At 45.3% G+C, this 16,862-nt stretch overlaps 1 protein-coding gene across 1 annotated transcript in view; it reads right to left on the minus strand.

Annotated features, from left to right (window-relative positions):
* The window catches only part of LOC137426014 (nicotinamide riboside kinase 2), a 119,924-nt gene extending 103,997 nt beyond the window's left edge, over positions 1-15,927 (minus strand). Inside the window, exons 1-2 of the mRNA XM_078775350.1 lie at positions 15,909-15,927; positions 15,677-15,779 (exon numbers count right to left, since the gene is read on the minus strand). Coding sequence (XP_078631476.1) covers positions 15,677-15,779; positions 15,909-15,927 — 122 coding nt within the window. The remainder of the gene's footprint in view (positions 1-15,676; positions 15,780-15,908) is intronic.
* Positions 15,928-16,862: the final 935 nt, after the last annotated feature.

The following is a 16,862-nucleotide window of genomic DNA, read 5'->3' on the forward strand; positions in this document are numbered from 1 at the left end:
ACTGCCAAAATCAAGACTCTCTGCTCACCTTCACTCCTTCATTCCTCTTTTCTCCCGCCTCTGGAACAAACTCCCTCACTCTCTTCAATCCCACTCCTCCCCCAAGGTTTTTAAAATGGCTGTTCACCACCATCTCTTATCACCTTCACCACCATCCCAATCCAAAACCTTGATCTTTTCTACCCCCGCTAATTTCACCCCAAATCCACTTTTTGAGGTGCCGACTTCTTTCCTGGAAGTCCTTGGTGTCTTTCCGTTTTATACCTATCCTGCCCCCCCACCCCAGGCCCTCTCCCTCCCACACATCTCCCGATGTCCCTGCTCTCAAATGTTGTGTTTGTGTGCTTCCTCCACTTCTCTCCCCATCTTGCAACCGCTCCCCTTTTTATATACTTTGTTTGCTTGTTTGTTTGATTTGTTTGTTTGATAAATGTAAGCTCTTTCTCGAGCCTCGACTCTGTATACAAAAAAACAAAAAACAACTGCATGGATCGCTCGGCCTTTCGAAGCCGAGCCATGACAAAGTATTTCCACACGAAGAGGCTCGAGTGTAGTGGACTGATGAGGATAGTGTACCCTGCGTGGAGGAATGGTAGTTTGACCATTCCTCACACGACCGGGGCTCATGAGCATTAGTTTAGGGGGACGGCAGTGATAGGCACATGGGGGTGCCAGCCATGGTTACCTCCATGGGGCACCGAAGCTAGCCGAGGGAGGGCTAGGATAATGTTAGAGAATTGGAAGACTGTAGGAACAAGATTTAAGTAGTGACACTGTACCTATAGTGGGTACAGTACCAATAGTGACACTGTACCTATAGTGGGTAGGTAGATTAGCTGGATGATAATGACGAAGGGAGTGCATAGTGTAACGGGATGTTGGGGAAGCACGAGTTTTAGGGGAAAAAGCAGTTAGATAGATGATGCTGTGTGTGTGTGTGAGAAATTGTGTGATGAGACAAGTGAAATTGTGTTGAGGTGTGCGAGGAAAGAGGTGTGCGAGCACAAAATGTGTGCGAGACAAAAGGGTGTGCGAAATAACTGGTGTGTGAGAATATTTGGTGTGGAATAGAAGGTGTGGAATGCATGATGCGAAGGAGTGAATGGGGGGATTCGAACCCATTTGAGAAAGACCGGGGGGGGGGGGGGGTAGTGTAAAGCCAGGTAGAGGGCAGAGGCAAAATTTGTAAAGATATTGACACCTGTGGTGCGGGTAGTGGCAAAGTAGTGCTTTGGAGGGTGCATGAGTCAGTGACATGGCTGGGCGTGTGGTTTATTTGGTGCGTATGGTTATTGGGGCACTCCGCCACTGGTAGTTTGTCGGCCAGGTGAGGCCGCAGGTAGGCTCTGGGAGCCAGTTAGGGTAGTTGTGAGTTGTTGAGTGGCGCCCGAGGATCCAAAGGAAGGACCCGGGTTGACCAATGCCAAGGTGGGCATCAGGGGGTAAAGAGCCAGGAGGGGCCTTCCCCAGTTTAGGTAGTCGCAGGAGCAGGTAAGCTCGGGTGGCGACTTCAGTGGCAGAGGTGCGCAGGGAGGTAGACCTGCTAGTGGATCCACACGACCCAGCCCCGAAATTGTGCAAAGGCACAGAGTGAAAATTTGAGGGAGTGAGACCCAAATTTCAGGGGCACCACAGGGTGGACAATGGGAATTCAGGTTTTTAGAACCACATAGTTTAAAGAGGCCGATTGGCAGGGTACGACCCCGGGTAGGGTAAAAGTAAAATGTCAGTAGTGTAGTTAGGAAGAGAAATCCCTTCGCATCATCCACAGCCAGTCACCAAGGAGGACGAAACTCCACACCAAGGCTCTGTAAACTGTTTGAGTAAGTGAGATGCATCAGGACGTAATGAGACATTGTGTTTGTTCCATTCCTTCCTTCCTGGGAGGGATTGGGAGATGAATTTGAAATAGAGGGGGATATGGGAGGCAAGACGTAGAGACGAATTTGTAAATACAAGGAGGGCTAGGGTAGTGTAAAGCCGACGGTGAGGGGTACGGACGGCTAGGGACGAGTCTGCTCTGCTCGCTCTTCCGCGCCCCTCACGCTGCATTACCTTGTGTTGCTGTTTACCTTTGCGCCCTTTCCGCTTTGCTGTTCGTGCTTTGTCTGTCCCCCCCCCAACCCCAGGACCATTTTGGAGGTGGAACTGTGCAGCACCATCGACATGTGCAGCATTCCTTGCTACATTTGTGCAGCATCCCTGCTGCACTTTGTTACATCTGTGCAGCTGAACTGTGCAGCACTTTGCTGCCATATCCTTTTGTTATAACTTTGCTGCACCTGTACAGCACTTTGCTGCCACAAACACTTTGCTGCACCTTATACACTTATGGACCACAGGTCTTGTGGCCTTGCACATCTGCTGTGCAGCACCTTGCTGCAGCATCACCTTGCATCTTCGGACCACTTGTTTTGAGTGGCATTAATGTCACGCAGTCGGACCACATGAGGTTGGCCCTACTTGGCAAGGAAATACAACAAGCGCTACGCCGATATCCACCGTCGGGGAAGTGATGTGAGTTGACAAAGTGGAAGACGCAGAAAACATACTATGATATGATATTTCGCTCAAAAGGTTCAGACATACATGGAGGCGGCCATCTTGGATTTTGACATGGCGACCCTATTTTCAATAGCGTTCTTCCTTATGCCTAGATACACCCACACACCAGATTAGAAGTTGGTACTTCGCTTAGTTTTTCAAGTTATTCCGCTCACAAGGTTCAGACGTACATGGCGGCGGCCATCTTTGATTTTGACGTGGCGACCCAATTTTCAACATCGCTCTTCCTTATGCGTAGATACACCCACACACCAGATTAGAAGTTAGTCGTTCGTTTATTTTTCAAGATATTTCGTTCACAAGGTTCAGACATATATATGGTGGTGGCCATCTTGGATTTTGACGTGGTGACCCAATTTTCAATAGGGTTCTTCCTTATGCCTAGGTTCACCCACACACCAGATTAGAAGTTGGTACTTCGCTTATTTTTCAAGATATTTCGCTCACAAGGTTCAGACATATATATGGTGGCGGCCATCTTGGATTTTGACCTGGCGACCCAATTTTCAATGGCGTTCTTCCTTGTTCCGAGATACACCCACACACCAGATTAGAAGTTGGTACGTCGCTTATTTTTTCAAGATATTCAGCTCACAATGTTCAGACATACATGGCGGCGGCCATCTTGGATTTTGACGTGGCGACCCAATTTTCAACAGGGTTCTTCCTTATGCCTAGATACACCCACACACCAGATTAAAAGTTGGTACTTCGCTTATTTTTCAACATATTTCGCTCACAATGTTCAGACATATATATGGTGGCGGCCATCTTGGATTTTGACGTGGCGACCCAATTTTCAATGGCGTTCTTCCGTGTGCCTAGGTACACCCACACACCAGATTAGAAGTTGGTACTTCGCTTATTTTTCAAGATATTCAGCTCACAAGGTTCAGACATGCATGGCGGTGGCCATCTTGGATTTTGACGTGGCGACCCAATTTTCAATAGGTTTCTTTCTTATGCCGAGATACACCCACACACCAGATTAGAAGTTGGCACTTCGCTTATTTTTCAAGATATTCCGCTCACAAGGTTCAGACATACATGGCATCAGACATACATGGCGGCGGCCATCTTGGATTTTGACGTGGGTTGCACCCACACACCAAATTCGAATGCGGTCCTTCGCTTACATTTGCACATACGCACGCACGGACGCCCGCACGCACGCACGCACGGATGGACGAACGGACACACGGACGGAGGGGAAAACCATCGTCCCCCTTTCACTCCGTGGTGCAAGGGGGGACAATAAACGCATTCTTTGTGCATTTTTATTATGGTGTGCTAGGGACGAGAGGATTTGTAAGGTAGATAGCCCTGAAGATCAGGAATGGCCTGTATGTGGGTCCGGGGGCTGGCCGGTTTGATAGGCACACAGAAGAAGCAAGATGCAAGAAGCAAGCAGCAAGTGTAGTGAATTTTTTAGTGTGTTTTGGGATTTTGCTGTGCTTTCTTTCCCCTCCAATCTTCTTTCCAAAAAGGACAGGTCCTGGGTCATAGAGTTGTAAATAAATTAAGTTTTCTGTGCTTGTAAATACTAGGGCATGCCCGTACTATATATATATCTAAAATTATATCCCCCCCCTCTATTTACATGAAATGGTTTGGTCCATTCGCAAAGCCAAAGCGAACGGCTTGCGAGTACGGTGACAATCCCCCCCCCCCCCTCTATTTACATGAAATGGTTTGGTCCAAAGCGAACGGCTTGCGAGTACGGTGACAATCCCCCCCCCCCTCTATTTACATGAAATGGTTTGGTCCAAAGCGAACGGCTTGCGAGTACGGTGACAATCCCCCCCCCTCTATTTACATGAAATGGTTTGGTCCAAAGCGAACGGCTTGCGGAGTTTGGTAAAGAAATCGCCATAGCGTGCACAAACGCGCAGGAAAGCGAAAGAATCGCAAATTAGTTTTAATTAGTTTTAAAACATAGTTTAACGCCAACATAGCGGCAACATAGTTTGCCAACGTGAAATAAATGAATACGCTCTCAAATGTGCCGTCCGAGGCAGAGTCTGTTCGCCACGTTCGGCACACGTGATAACTCGCTGCTCTCTGATTGGTTGAATCGTTTTTTGGACATAGCTCGGTAACTACTTCTCCGATTAATATGAAACCTTGAAAAGGCACATCCTCGGGTCCCCAGCAATATACCTGGCAAGTTTCAAGTATATCGGACCCGTGGTTGTCGAGAAACAGCGGTCACAGACAAACAAACACACAGAGATTACTGGAATTATAGATAGATAAAATGCTGCCCACCGGCTATGTGTTTAGTTTGACAAATTCCGGATTCGGTTAGTTGTGGGCGTGATTCTGTTAGATAGCTACTCAACGCAATAGGGGGGGGACATATTTAGTGTTTTAAAACTGTCGCACCCACGGGTTAGAGTAAATGTTAGGGGGAACCACACCTAGATGTCACATGTAAAAGTAAAAGTAATTTGCACATCATTCTCAAAACCAGTAGTTCCATTTTTGTTGCGTTCGACTCGGGGACGAGTCTGACGAGGGGGAGGGGTAGTGTTGCGCTTTTGAGTTTGTACTAATAAAGGTTAAATTTCCCCCTCATAGTTAGTCACACTACAACACGTAGCCTCGCGATAGTTCATTTATTTCATAGTAAATGTAAGCATAGCCCTTTTCCTGTGTTAGTCTTGCGTTGAGTAGAATAATGAGAGTTAGGTCCTTTCATTGCCTTATGCCGCCTTACGCCGCCTTATGCCGCTTTTGACTTTTGGAGCAAATTAACACGAGGCAGGCCTGGCAAATCGAGGCAAGACCGAAGGAGGGCGGAGGAGAAGCAGACGGTAAGAGCGAGCTGCCAATCAGGGCTCGAAGGGAGTGGCTCTGGCACTGCGTCACAAGGCGTGGTTAGAACATTTGAGAGGGCTATGGGGGTTGGCAATATAACCCGTTGCACGAAGCCCCCAACCCAGTTATGGGCAGAGGCGCCTGTGAGCAAGTTACGAGTTCTGAGAGAAGACGTGCATGAATAAAGCTATAAGCGCTATTAAAAATTGGACGCTCGGTTGGGCTCCAGGCAGAGCCTCTATTGGATTACGTGAGTGAGAGAGTGCCGGTAATTAAACGCGCTGTGGAAAACCGCCAAGCCTGGCGAGAGACGTGTACATTTCCCTCACGCCTGCCTGCTCTGCCCTTTGTCCGAGAGACGCGCTGCAAGGATCCCTCCCAACGCCTGCTTACCTTCATCGCGGGACGTGCTGTGACTGGGGAGAGCCACGCCGGGCGGAGCCGTTCCTGGACGACCAGGTCAGCGCGTTCAGAGCGAGTGAACATCATCGTCCTTTCCTTTCCCCTGTGAGTGTGATCGGGCCCCTGTCTGGGCTTTACTTAAGACTGTATAAGATTGCTCTGTGTCTCTTCGCCTTGTACATACTAGTGTGAATAATAATTAAACCTGTGTTAAATTACTAATTAAAACCGTTTAATTAAAACCGCTCTAATCGGGTTCCAATACCAAAGGTAACTGCATGGACCACGTGGTAGTCGTGGTACGCAATCCGCTCGGTGTACTCAAATTACACGTGGCTCGTGCAAGGCTTGATTCCCCGCTTCCGCGGCGGCGCAGATATTTCGGTACGTGCGAGAATTGTCCCGAAACCCTAACTTGCGTTTGCCTGGGAGGGGCGATTCAAGTCTCTCGGTTGCGCCGACCCAATAAGAACAAGGGGGCTTAATCTCCCCTTTGTAAGGGCAGGAAGGGTGGCGAAAACCGTAACTATATATATATATATATATATATATATATACGTATGCACAATTTACTAACTACAATGATTTACTTCCTTATTTTTGATATCCTTAAATGTAATATTTCATATTGCTTTCATGTTATTTTTTAGGTGTTTTTCTTTTTTGTTGACATATATATTGTATTCGCTACATGATTTTGTCTGTCTGTCTGTCTGGGGGTGTGGCTTACTCCGGTTTCGAGAGAAGCTCCACCAATTCTGGGAGAGGCTTCATAAACAAATATCCACCATTTTATTAACTCGCATAGCTTTGAGGCCTGTTTAGTTCCCGATTTTTTGTTTGTTTGTTTACCCGTTTGTTTGTTTTGTTGACATCTATATTGTATTAGCCGTACGTGATTTTGTCTGTCTGTCTGTCTGTCTGGGGGTGTGGCTTACTCCGGTTTCGAGAGAAGCTCCACCAATTCTGGGAGAGGCTTCATAAACAAATATCCACCATTTTATTAACTCGCATAGCTTTGAGGCCACTATCACTTTGCGTCAAGGTGGCCACTATCACTTTGCGTCACTATCACCAACACTCAAGCGGCTGTTTAGTTCCCGATTTTTTGTTTGTTTGTTTGTTTGTTTACCCGATCACCACGCCTTTGCGGACGACAATCAGCTGTACAAAGGAAGCACGATTCAACAAATCGTGCCCACTGTTGAAGTGTTAGAAGGCTGTATTGCCGACGTGAAGGCGTGGATGACCCAAAACAAACTTCAGCTGAACGATGCTAAAACAGAGTCTATGATTGTAATATCGCACAGATGTCCTCGACAATGTTCACTTCCTACCACTATTCATGTTGGTGAAACCGATGTAAACTTTGTTTCGTCGGCCAAGAACCTTGGTGTGGTTTTCGACTGTAACATGACATTTTCCAAGCAAGTATTTCAAACTTGCAAATCAGCATACTTTCAGCTGCGAAAGATCGCATCCATTCGCCACTTTCTTACTCCTCAAGCTGCTCTAACTCTGGTCTGTGCCCTTGTCCTCTCAAGGCTAGACTATTGTAATTCTTTGTATGCTGGCTGCCCTCAGTTTCTCTTGGATAAGTTACAAAAGGTTCAAAACTCTGTCGCTCGTCTTGTCTGGAAGGCAAAGAAGTCTGACCATGTTACTCCGCTTCTTGAATCCTTACACTGGCTGCCTGTCTCTGCTCGTGTGCAATACAAAATTTGCACACTGTGTTAAAAATCATTGTGTGGAACGGGACCTCACTATCTCTCCGATTTGCTCACTCTCTATGAACCTCGGCGACGGCTTCGCTCAAGCGACGACTCTATGACCTTAGAGCCGCCGCGCACCAGCACCAAGTCGTTTGGCGAGAAATCCTTTTCCTTTGCTGCACCTCTGCTCTGGAATGACTTGCCTTCCTCTGTTCGACATGTTGACTCTCTTCCTGCCTTTAAAACCTCCCTCAAAACCTATCTGTTTCACAAGTCTTTCAAAGTCTAAGTCCTGTTTTCCCTTTGGTTTGAGGTGGGACAGAGATCGAGAGTATGTCTGTGTACATGTGTGGGGGAGGGAGGGGAGGAGGAGGGGGAGTACACAATACACATCTGTGGGTTTTGAATGGGGAGGGAGAGGAACAGGGCAAGAGTGAAGGTGTGTCTGTGTGTGTGTATGTTTGTGTATGTGTGTGCGGTGTGTGTGCGTTCGCATGATAATGTAAAGCGCCATGAGGGTCGTTTACTCTGCTTGATGGGGCTATATAAGACTCCTTTATTATTGCACACCGCACCTTTCCTATGCCATCTCCAGGCATTGCAAATCGTCATTGCCGGGCACTGAAGGGGGCTCGGCAGTGACGCACGCTGAAAGAGAGTACTCAGTTTTCACTCTGGTTGTTTGTTTTCTTGGTTGTTTTCTTTCTTGTTTTCTTGCTTTCTTGTTTTCTTGTTTGTTTGTCCGGACGATATCTCAGCCATCCTTTGAGCTAGGAAGCTGAAATTTCGGCACAGTAGTGAGCAAGTCCTTTGTCAAAAATATTATTTTTTGTTTTTTGAATAATCAATTAATTGAGGAGTTATTTAATTATTAGCGTTTAATTAAGTTAATTAAATTTCATTTCTCTTCTAACCATTAACTCAGGCACCTTTTGAGTTAGGAAGCTGAAATTTGGACATGCCAATGACCAGGTGATTTGGCTGCAAAGGCTATTTTTGATTTATTGATTAATCGATTAATTATTTATTGATTAATCAATTTATTATTTAATTTTTTCTTAATGAGTTATTTAATTACATTTCTAAAAGATACATCTTCGGATGAAGCACTAGTGGTTTAGTTATGCTATTAGCCAATTGATTTAGAAAATATTTTGTGATAATCTTTTATTGATTTTAATTATACAATTAATCAATCAATTAGTGTACACCTCTCCCTCCCAATGCAGCCTCTATGAGCTGCACTGCGGTACTGCCGGGTGCCACAGGCGCCCCGGCAATGCTGCGCTGTAGGATATTTAATTATTTGGCATGGGGGCGGTGTACTTTGAATGTATGTGTACTTGTTTTTAGGTTTACTCTCCATGAAATGGAGAGGAAACCTATTATTACTGCTAGAGTTTTTCTTATTATTCTTCCGCCCTATTTTGCACCTCCGAAAATTCATAATTAATGTTCTCAGCAACCGCTGGTCGGATTGACAGGAAATTTTCATCAAATGATCGTCTCGGCTCCTAGAATTTTTTAATGCTAATTATGACGTCATAGGTCACGTGGTGTGGGCGCCATCTTGTAAAACAAATTCAAATTTTCCCCTCTGTATCTCCGAAATGGCTCAATGGAAAAATTTGAGGAATGGCTCATTCTAAATAACTCTTCAATGGGAACAAAAGACATGTGTATCGAGTATATTAAAAATGCTAACGTTAAGAGGTTAGAATTCGTCAACAAAAAATTTTCTCCCCCGAAAATGGGATTTTTTCCCAGATGCTTAGTTAAAAAAAACTCAGAATGCAAAAATTTTCGAAGTCATACGTCACATGGTTCGGCCGCCATCTTGTTTTTCGTGAAAAAACACAAAAACCCCTTTTTCTCCGCAACGGCTGAACGGATCGAGTCCAAACTTGGCTTGCATATTCGCATACCCATGACGAACAAAAAAGTCAGTGAGCACGACGTCATCCGACACATGCTTTCAGAGTTATGATGTTTTAAAGCTCAAACTAGAAATGGTATCCCCTCCATAATTTGTGGAGATATCGAGTGGAAACTTTACACAAATGTTCCTCATGGGGGTATGTTTCAACGTTACTTGAGACGTTTTGATAAGTCACATGGTTTGGCCACAATAAATAATGGAAGTTAAATTTTAAAAAGCTTGTAACTCTTGAACCACTGCATGGATCGACTTGAATATTTAATGCAATGTAGCTCTCATCAAGCGGAAGAAGTGTGCAAAATTTCAAGATGATTGGATGCACGGTCTCGAAGCTATAAGTCTTTATTGTTGAAAGAAGAAGAAACACACCGATTTGTCCTTCCAGAACCTGATCACTATCACACGATCTCCCGCGGTCATTCCAACCTCAAATGAAATTCCAATTGAGGATTTGTCAATAGGTGAGGTCTATTAACAAACGAATGAAACAGATTTGCTCAAATTCTGACTTTTTTTATATCGATCGCATTTCACCCAAAGGTTGAGGTACTAAAGAAGAAGAACACACCCTTTTGTCCCTCCAGGACGTGATCACTATCACACGATCTCCCACGGTCATTTCAATCTCAAATGAAATTCCAATTGAGGATTTGTCAATAGATGAGGTCTATTAACAAACGATTGAAACAGATTTGCTCAAATTCTGACTTTTTTAAACTCGATCGCATTTCACACAAAGTTTTGGGCCACTAAAGAAGAAGAAGAATCGTTTGGCTTCTCAGATAAAATAAGTAATTCTGTCTCTGCAATTTCAGGTTAATTTTCTTTTTAAAATGGCTTTTTCTGCAATCAGTGCATGGATTGACATGTGTGGATGTGTGTGTGGGTGTGGGTGTGGGGGGGGGGGGGAGGGATGTGTGTGTGTGTGTGGGGGGGGGGGTTGGTGTGTGCGTGTGTGTGTGGGGGATGTGCATGTTTATGGATGTGGGGATGTGCATGTGTGTGGATGTGTTTGTGGGTGTGTGTGGGGGGTGGGGGGGGTGGATATGTGTGCATGTTGGGGTAGGGGGGGGGGTTGGGGTGTGCGTGTGGAGGAGGGGGGGTTGGATGTGTGTGTATGTGTGGGGGAGGGAGGATGTGTGCATGTGTTTGTGTGTGTGTTAGCGGTGGGGGATACGTGTGTGTGTGTGTGTGTGTGTATGTGTGGAGGGGTGTGTGTGTGTGTGTGTGTGTGTGTATGTGTGGAGGTGTGTGTGTGTGTGTGTGTGTGTGTGTGTGTGTGTGTGTGTGTGTGTGTCTGTGAATGAAAGAGAGGGATACAATTGTGAGGAACAGAAATGAAAAAACGAGATGTGTGTGTGTGTGTGTGTGTGTGTGTGTGTGTGTGTGTGTGTGTGTGTGTGTGTGTGTGTGTGTTGGGGGTGGGGTGTGTGTGTGTGTGTATGGGGGATGTGTGTGTGTGGGGGGGGGGGGGTGGAGGAATGTGTGTGTGTAGGCGGGGGGGGGGGTTTGGTGTGTGTGTGTGTGTGTGTGTGTGTGTGTCGGGGTTGTATCCCAGGGGGTTGTGTCAAAGCATGTCCAATGAAAGTGGGGTTGTAGGAAAAGTGGGGTTGTATGAAAAGTGGGATTGTATGAAAAGTGGGGTTGTATCAAAAGTGGGGTTGTATCAAAAGTGGGGTTGTATCAAAAGTGGGTGCGAGTAAACCGGTCATCACTGCCAGCAGTTTTAAAGTGGCAGTTCTAGTTATTATTATTATTTAGTTAGGCCTGTGCTGTATTGCTCTCTCAAAGTTTTATTTCAACTCTAATTCGATATATCATTTCAATTTTAACAGTTGCTAACATAGTTTTAGACTCGGTGGAAAAAAAACGGGAGTAAAATCCCATGGGAGTTTCCGTTTATGGAACAAAATGAATTCTCAAAGGCCTGCAATATCAAGGCCATTGAGTCTCTCTCACGCCTTTATCTCCAATCTAACTCACCATCTGATTTCATTTGTATCGATGGTTTTAGACTGGGTGTCAGAAATACTTGAGAACATTTACGTACATGGGAAAATGCAGAGATATATTTTTAAAAATCGAGCCACGATGTATCATACGCCTAAAATAACAGAAGGGGGAAATATTGACATATATTAAAAATTCGCTTTTTGCTTTTCCGTTAAGATATATTACTTTTCCGTTTGATGACAGTCGTCACAAAAACGTCAACAATGATGCCGACATATATTACTTCGTTCTTATTTCATTCAACATTATTATCCGGAAGTAAAGGTTCACGTGTTCATTTCACGTGTGCAAAAACAAACTCCATTTTACGTGTGCATGGACGTGTAATTCACATATGTAAAATAAATAAATTAACAGACGGAAATTGCTGAGAGATATTTCGTTTGGAGTGATTGTACACCACCCAAAGCAAAAATTTCACCGATAAACAAAGTGAATTCACCGAGCGAATTTCATCGAATTTCACCGAGTTTCAGAAAATTACCGAGAGATATTTCTTCGTTTTTATTTTATTAGTTACGAACAGAAATACCCAGCGTTGCCGGGCTGGGAGGAGGAGGAGGGAAGGGGGGAAGGGCACGTACACTTTAAACATGTATATACATGTGGGATGTGGGATATATACATGTGGGACATGTGGGATGTGTGTAGGTGTACGTGTGTGTGTGTGTGTGTGTGTGTGTATATATTGTTGCGGATCTCGGACGTCGGCTCTCCCCTTATCAAGGGGGGGGGGGGGTTAATCCCCTTGTCTTGTTATCTGGCCGACCCTAGTCCTGGAAGTTATACGCTCCTTCCGGTCGGTATTAGGTAGGATTATTGGTCAATTTAGTCCCAAATACCTAATTACGAACACCGACCGCGAAGCAGGGAAATAACTCCCGCTCGAACCACGGATATGATGGAAAATGCCGAGCGGATAGCGATCCGCGATCCAAGCCGTTAACAAGGGGACTAACCCCAATTATAGCGGTTGCAATCGTGCCACGTTTACCCAATGAGAGAAAGGACGGATGCGATCGAATAAGAGAAACCCAGAAGATAGGAAGAACAAAGATGGGTTTATTAATTATTTACAAGAAGGAGAAGAGGAAACAAAAGAATGTACAGGATAGGAAGAGGTAGAAGCAGCACACAGGGCAGTCTTATGGCAGTCTTAAGTTAATACCCAGGATAAACGTACACACTCACACGGGGATTGTAGATGGTCACCGGCTCGTCCAGGCTCCAGTCGGCTCCAGTCCAGGCTTTGGTCCAGCGGCGAAAGCCGACAGGCAGCTCCGCATATAGTTGAATGCGACCGGACCTTATATAATGGGGGGAAGCTGGTGTCCTATGGCGTACGTAATATGTGCACCCTCATGCCAAACGCACCCTCTCCAACGGTCTCTTAATCAGCGCGCCGTATATCGCTTCTTCAACCATGCGCATTTCCCAGCAAGTCCAATGCGCTCTCTCCAATCAGTAAGTAAGTTCTCATCAAGCGCGCCGTATCTCTCCTTCAAGTCCTTTTATCAGCGCCGTGTGCACGCGAGTCCTTTAAGAGTCCTGTGAAGGCGAGCTCTCTCACGCAGTCCTTTTACAACGCGCGCGCCTCCAAGAAGTCCTTTCAAACGAACGCGCCTCCAACAAGTCCTGTGAAAGAGCTTTGCGCTCGCTTATATATCTCCACCAGCAAAACGCTCTGCGAGCCCAAAAGCCACGCCTGTCGGCCAAGTTACTTCAGCCCTGGTTGGTTGGTGAGGGCTTACCGGCTCCGCCTTTGACGGCTGGATGACGTGGCCACACCTTCTTCTTGGCGTTCCGCCCCCTTTCTCGGGCCTCACCGCGTGGCTTATGGCTGCGTTTGAGCGAGCTCCAACTCAAGGCAGTGAACACTGCTAACAAAGGCGCGTAACAAATTGGGAGGGGCCATGGCAGACTGGAGGGCGCGTAATGGCGTCGCTTGGAGAGGGAGGTTGCAAACTGAACGGAATGGGGCCTACTTCTTATTTGATTGACAACGCAGATTCAACTATTGGAAACACGGCCTTATCTAAAACACATACTAATGAAATAACTGGAATCCTATGGTGGCCTACGTGTTGCTTGTGGACTAACTAGGGGTGCTACCTTTAACCTTTAATGATGTTGAATTTATTTACACAAGTGAGGGTTCTCAAAACCGCAACAATATATATAATCGGGAGATTAAATCAGACGCGGACGTAGCTTCAGGACGTCGATCTTTAATTGTCGACAAGCTTTCGACCAACAAAGGTCTTCTTCTTAGTCGTCCCCAAGTTCAACGGAAGAATGGGGACGACTTGGGGACGACTAAGAAGAAGACCTTTGTTGGTCGAAAGCTTGTCGACAATTAAAGATCGACGTCCTGAAGCTACGTCCGCGTCTGATTTAATCTGCCGATTATTTATTTAATGCAAATGAGACGCCCTGCTCGTACTGTGGAGTTTCTACTATTTCTCACAGTTATATATATATAAACCACACACACACACATATATATACTCTCACATATAAGTACACATATATATACACATATAAGTTATATATATATATACGTATATATATATATATATATATATATATATATATATATATATATATATATATATATATATATATATATATATATAATAAATATATATATATATATATCAGATGCACAAGTATATATATATACTTGTATGTGCATATATATGTATGTGTGTGTATATGTGTGTATGTGTATGCATGTCCATGTGTGTCGGTGTACATGTGCGTGTACGTGTGTACATGTGCGTGTATGTGTGTGTGTGTGTGTGTGTGTGTGTGTGTACGTGTGTGTGTGTGTGTGTGTGTGTGTGTGTGTGTGTGTGTGTGTGTGCAAAATAATAATAATAATGTACATCTATCTATAATTCCAGTAATCTCTGTATGTCTGTGTGTCTGTGTGTTTGTTTGTCTGTGACCGCTGTTTCTCGACAACCACGGGACCGATATACTTGAAACTTGCCAGGTATATTGCTGGGGACCTGAGGATGTGCCTTTTCAAGGTTTCATATTAATCGGACAAGTAGTTACCGAGCTATGGCGATTTCTTTACCAAACTCCGCAAGCCGTTCGCTTTGGACCAAACCATTTCATGTAAATAGAGGGGGGGGGATTGTCACCGTACTCGCAAGCCGTTCGCTTTGGCTTTGCGAATGGACCAAACCATTTCATGTAAATAGAGGGGGGGGGATTGTCACCGTACTCGCAAGCCGTTCGCTTTGGCTTTGCGAATGGACCAAACCATTTCATGTAAATAGAGGGGGGGGATATAATTTTAGATATATATATAGTACGGGCATGCCCTAGTATTTCTAATGCGCACATATCCACCCAATAGGGTGCTCAAGGCACCAACAAAATTACACAAATCATCATAATACAAAAGAAAAACGAAAACAAGATTCATCTGAAATAAGACAAATTTTATATAACACCAGAGGTGTTACCAAAATTCATCAATGACAAAATCGAGAGATAATAAGATGAAAATAATAAAATGCGTAGTCCAATATAATGTAACCAGTGGGGGGTCACCAGTGAGAATCCCACAGGCATGGACGTGTGTGACATTTCGACATATTGAGTTAGATGCTGCACCTGCACATTCAGTTTCACAAAATGGTTACTGGCAATTCATCAGATGCACAAATGATGTCATCCACACAATGTATTTACTTCTGATAACATGTGAATGTATACACACACACACACACACACACACACACACACACGCACACACACACACACACACACACACACACACACACACACACACACACACACACACACACACACACACACACACACCGTTATACAACACCAGGTTTGTTTGACTCAGCCTGCATCCTTCCATTGAAACAGGGGGCACTGCATCAGCGGCACAGGCACGTTTCCGGAAATGATGCAACAGGTTGCACAGGAAATGATGATATAAAGACTTTTCAAGTAAAAAACAAAAATTAAAAAAACAAAAACAAGTGAACGACACATGATTACAAATGTAACTACAGGACCCAACAAGAGGATGTAAATTATCCACACTGGACACACTCTCGTGCGCTCTGATTGTGAGTGGCCGAACGGACACACAGTGTGAGTGTGCACTGTCTTCGTGTGCTTATATGATGCCAAATTGACCAATAAGCTACGCAGACGTCTTGGTGAAGTGGAGATGATGCACGACACAACTCACCCACCGATCCCAACTACGAGCGACATCACTGAGCTCCGAAACTCCGCACGTGCTTTGGACTTTGAATGTCCCTGCAATGGGATCATCACGGTCCGTTTGGGAACTGTATGTGTCGTAAATATTGTTGTTGTTGTTTAATGGTCTCCAGCATCCCATTTTAAAAATCACATCGACTGCTCTGCATTGCATTCAAAGGCCACCCAGAAGTTCCCTCTAGATTGATCAACTTTACTTGTAAACTTTGCCACCATGACAATTTCCCAACTATTTTATCCATTTTCCAAATTGCATTTGTGCTTCTGTCGTCAATGGCTTACAACACACGATTATTTATTAAAACACTTGTGTGATAAACTCGTAAATAAATCAGTGTGGATTGACAACATGTCAATGTGATTTATGCTCCAAAAGTCTGAAAGCCACAGGGGTGTGTTCAGTTACCGAGCAGCTATCAAGCGCTTACCAGCCTACACAGGATGTGGTCACTGGTCAGTTACCTCGCAGCTAGGCAGCACTTGCCAATCTACCGAGGGTGAGTTCAGTTACCAAGCAGCTAGGTAGTGCTTGCCAATCTACCGAGGGTGAGTTCAGTTACCAAGCAGCTAGCTAGTGCTTGCCAAGCCAACGAGGGTGAGTTCATGTACCTAGCAGCTAGGTAGCACTTGCCAATCTACCGAGGGTGAGTTCAGTTAACTAGCAGCTAGGTAGCACTTGCCAAGCCACCCGGTGTGAGTTCAGTTACCAAGCAGCTACCAAGCGCTTCCCAGCCACCGAGGGTGAGTTCAGTTATCAAGCAGCTAGCTAGCGCTTGCCAAGCCACCCGGGGTGAGTTTAGTTACCAAGCAGCTACCATGCGCTTACCAGCCTACCCAGGATGTGGTCAGTTACCAAGCAGATAGCTAGCGCTTGCCAAGCCACCGAGGGTGAGTTCAGTTACCTCGCAGCTAGGTCGCACTTGCCAATCTACTGAGGGTGAATTCAGTTACCAAGCAGCTAGCTAGCGCTTGCCAAGCCACTGAGGGTGAGTTCAGTTACCTAGCAGCTCGGTAGCACTTGACAATCTACCGAGGGTGAGTTCAGTTACCAAGCAGCTAGCTAGCGCTTACCAAGCCACCTGGAGTGAGTTCAGTTACCAAGCAGCTAGCTAGCGCTTGCCAAGCCACCCGGGGTGAGTTTAGTTACCAAG

Source organism: Myxine glutinosa, chromosome 4, assembly GCF_964187855.1.
Source record: "Myxine glutinosa chromosome 4, kmMyxGlut1.1, whole genome shotgun sequence".
Taxonomy (NCBI): Eukaryota; Metazoa; Chordata; class Myxini; order Myxiniformes; family Myxinidae; genus Myxine; species Myxine glutinosa.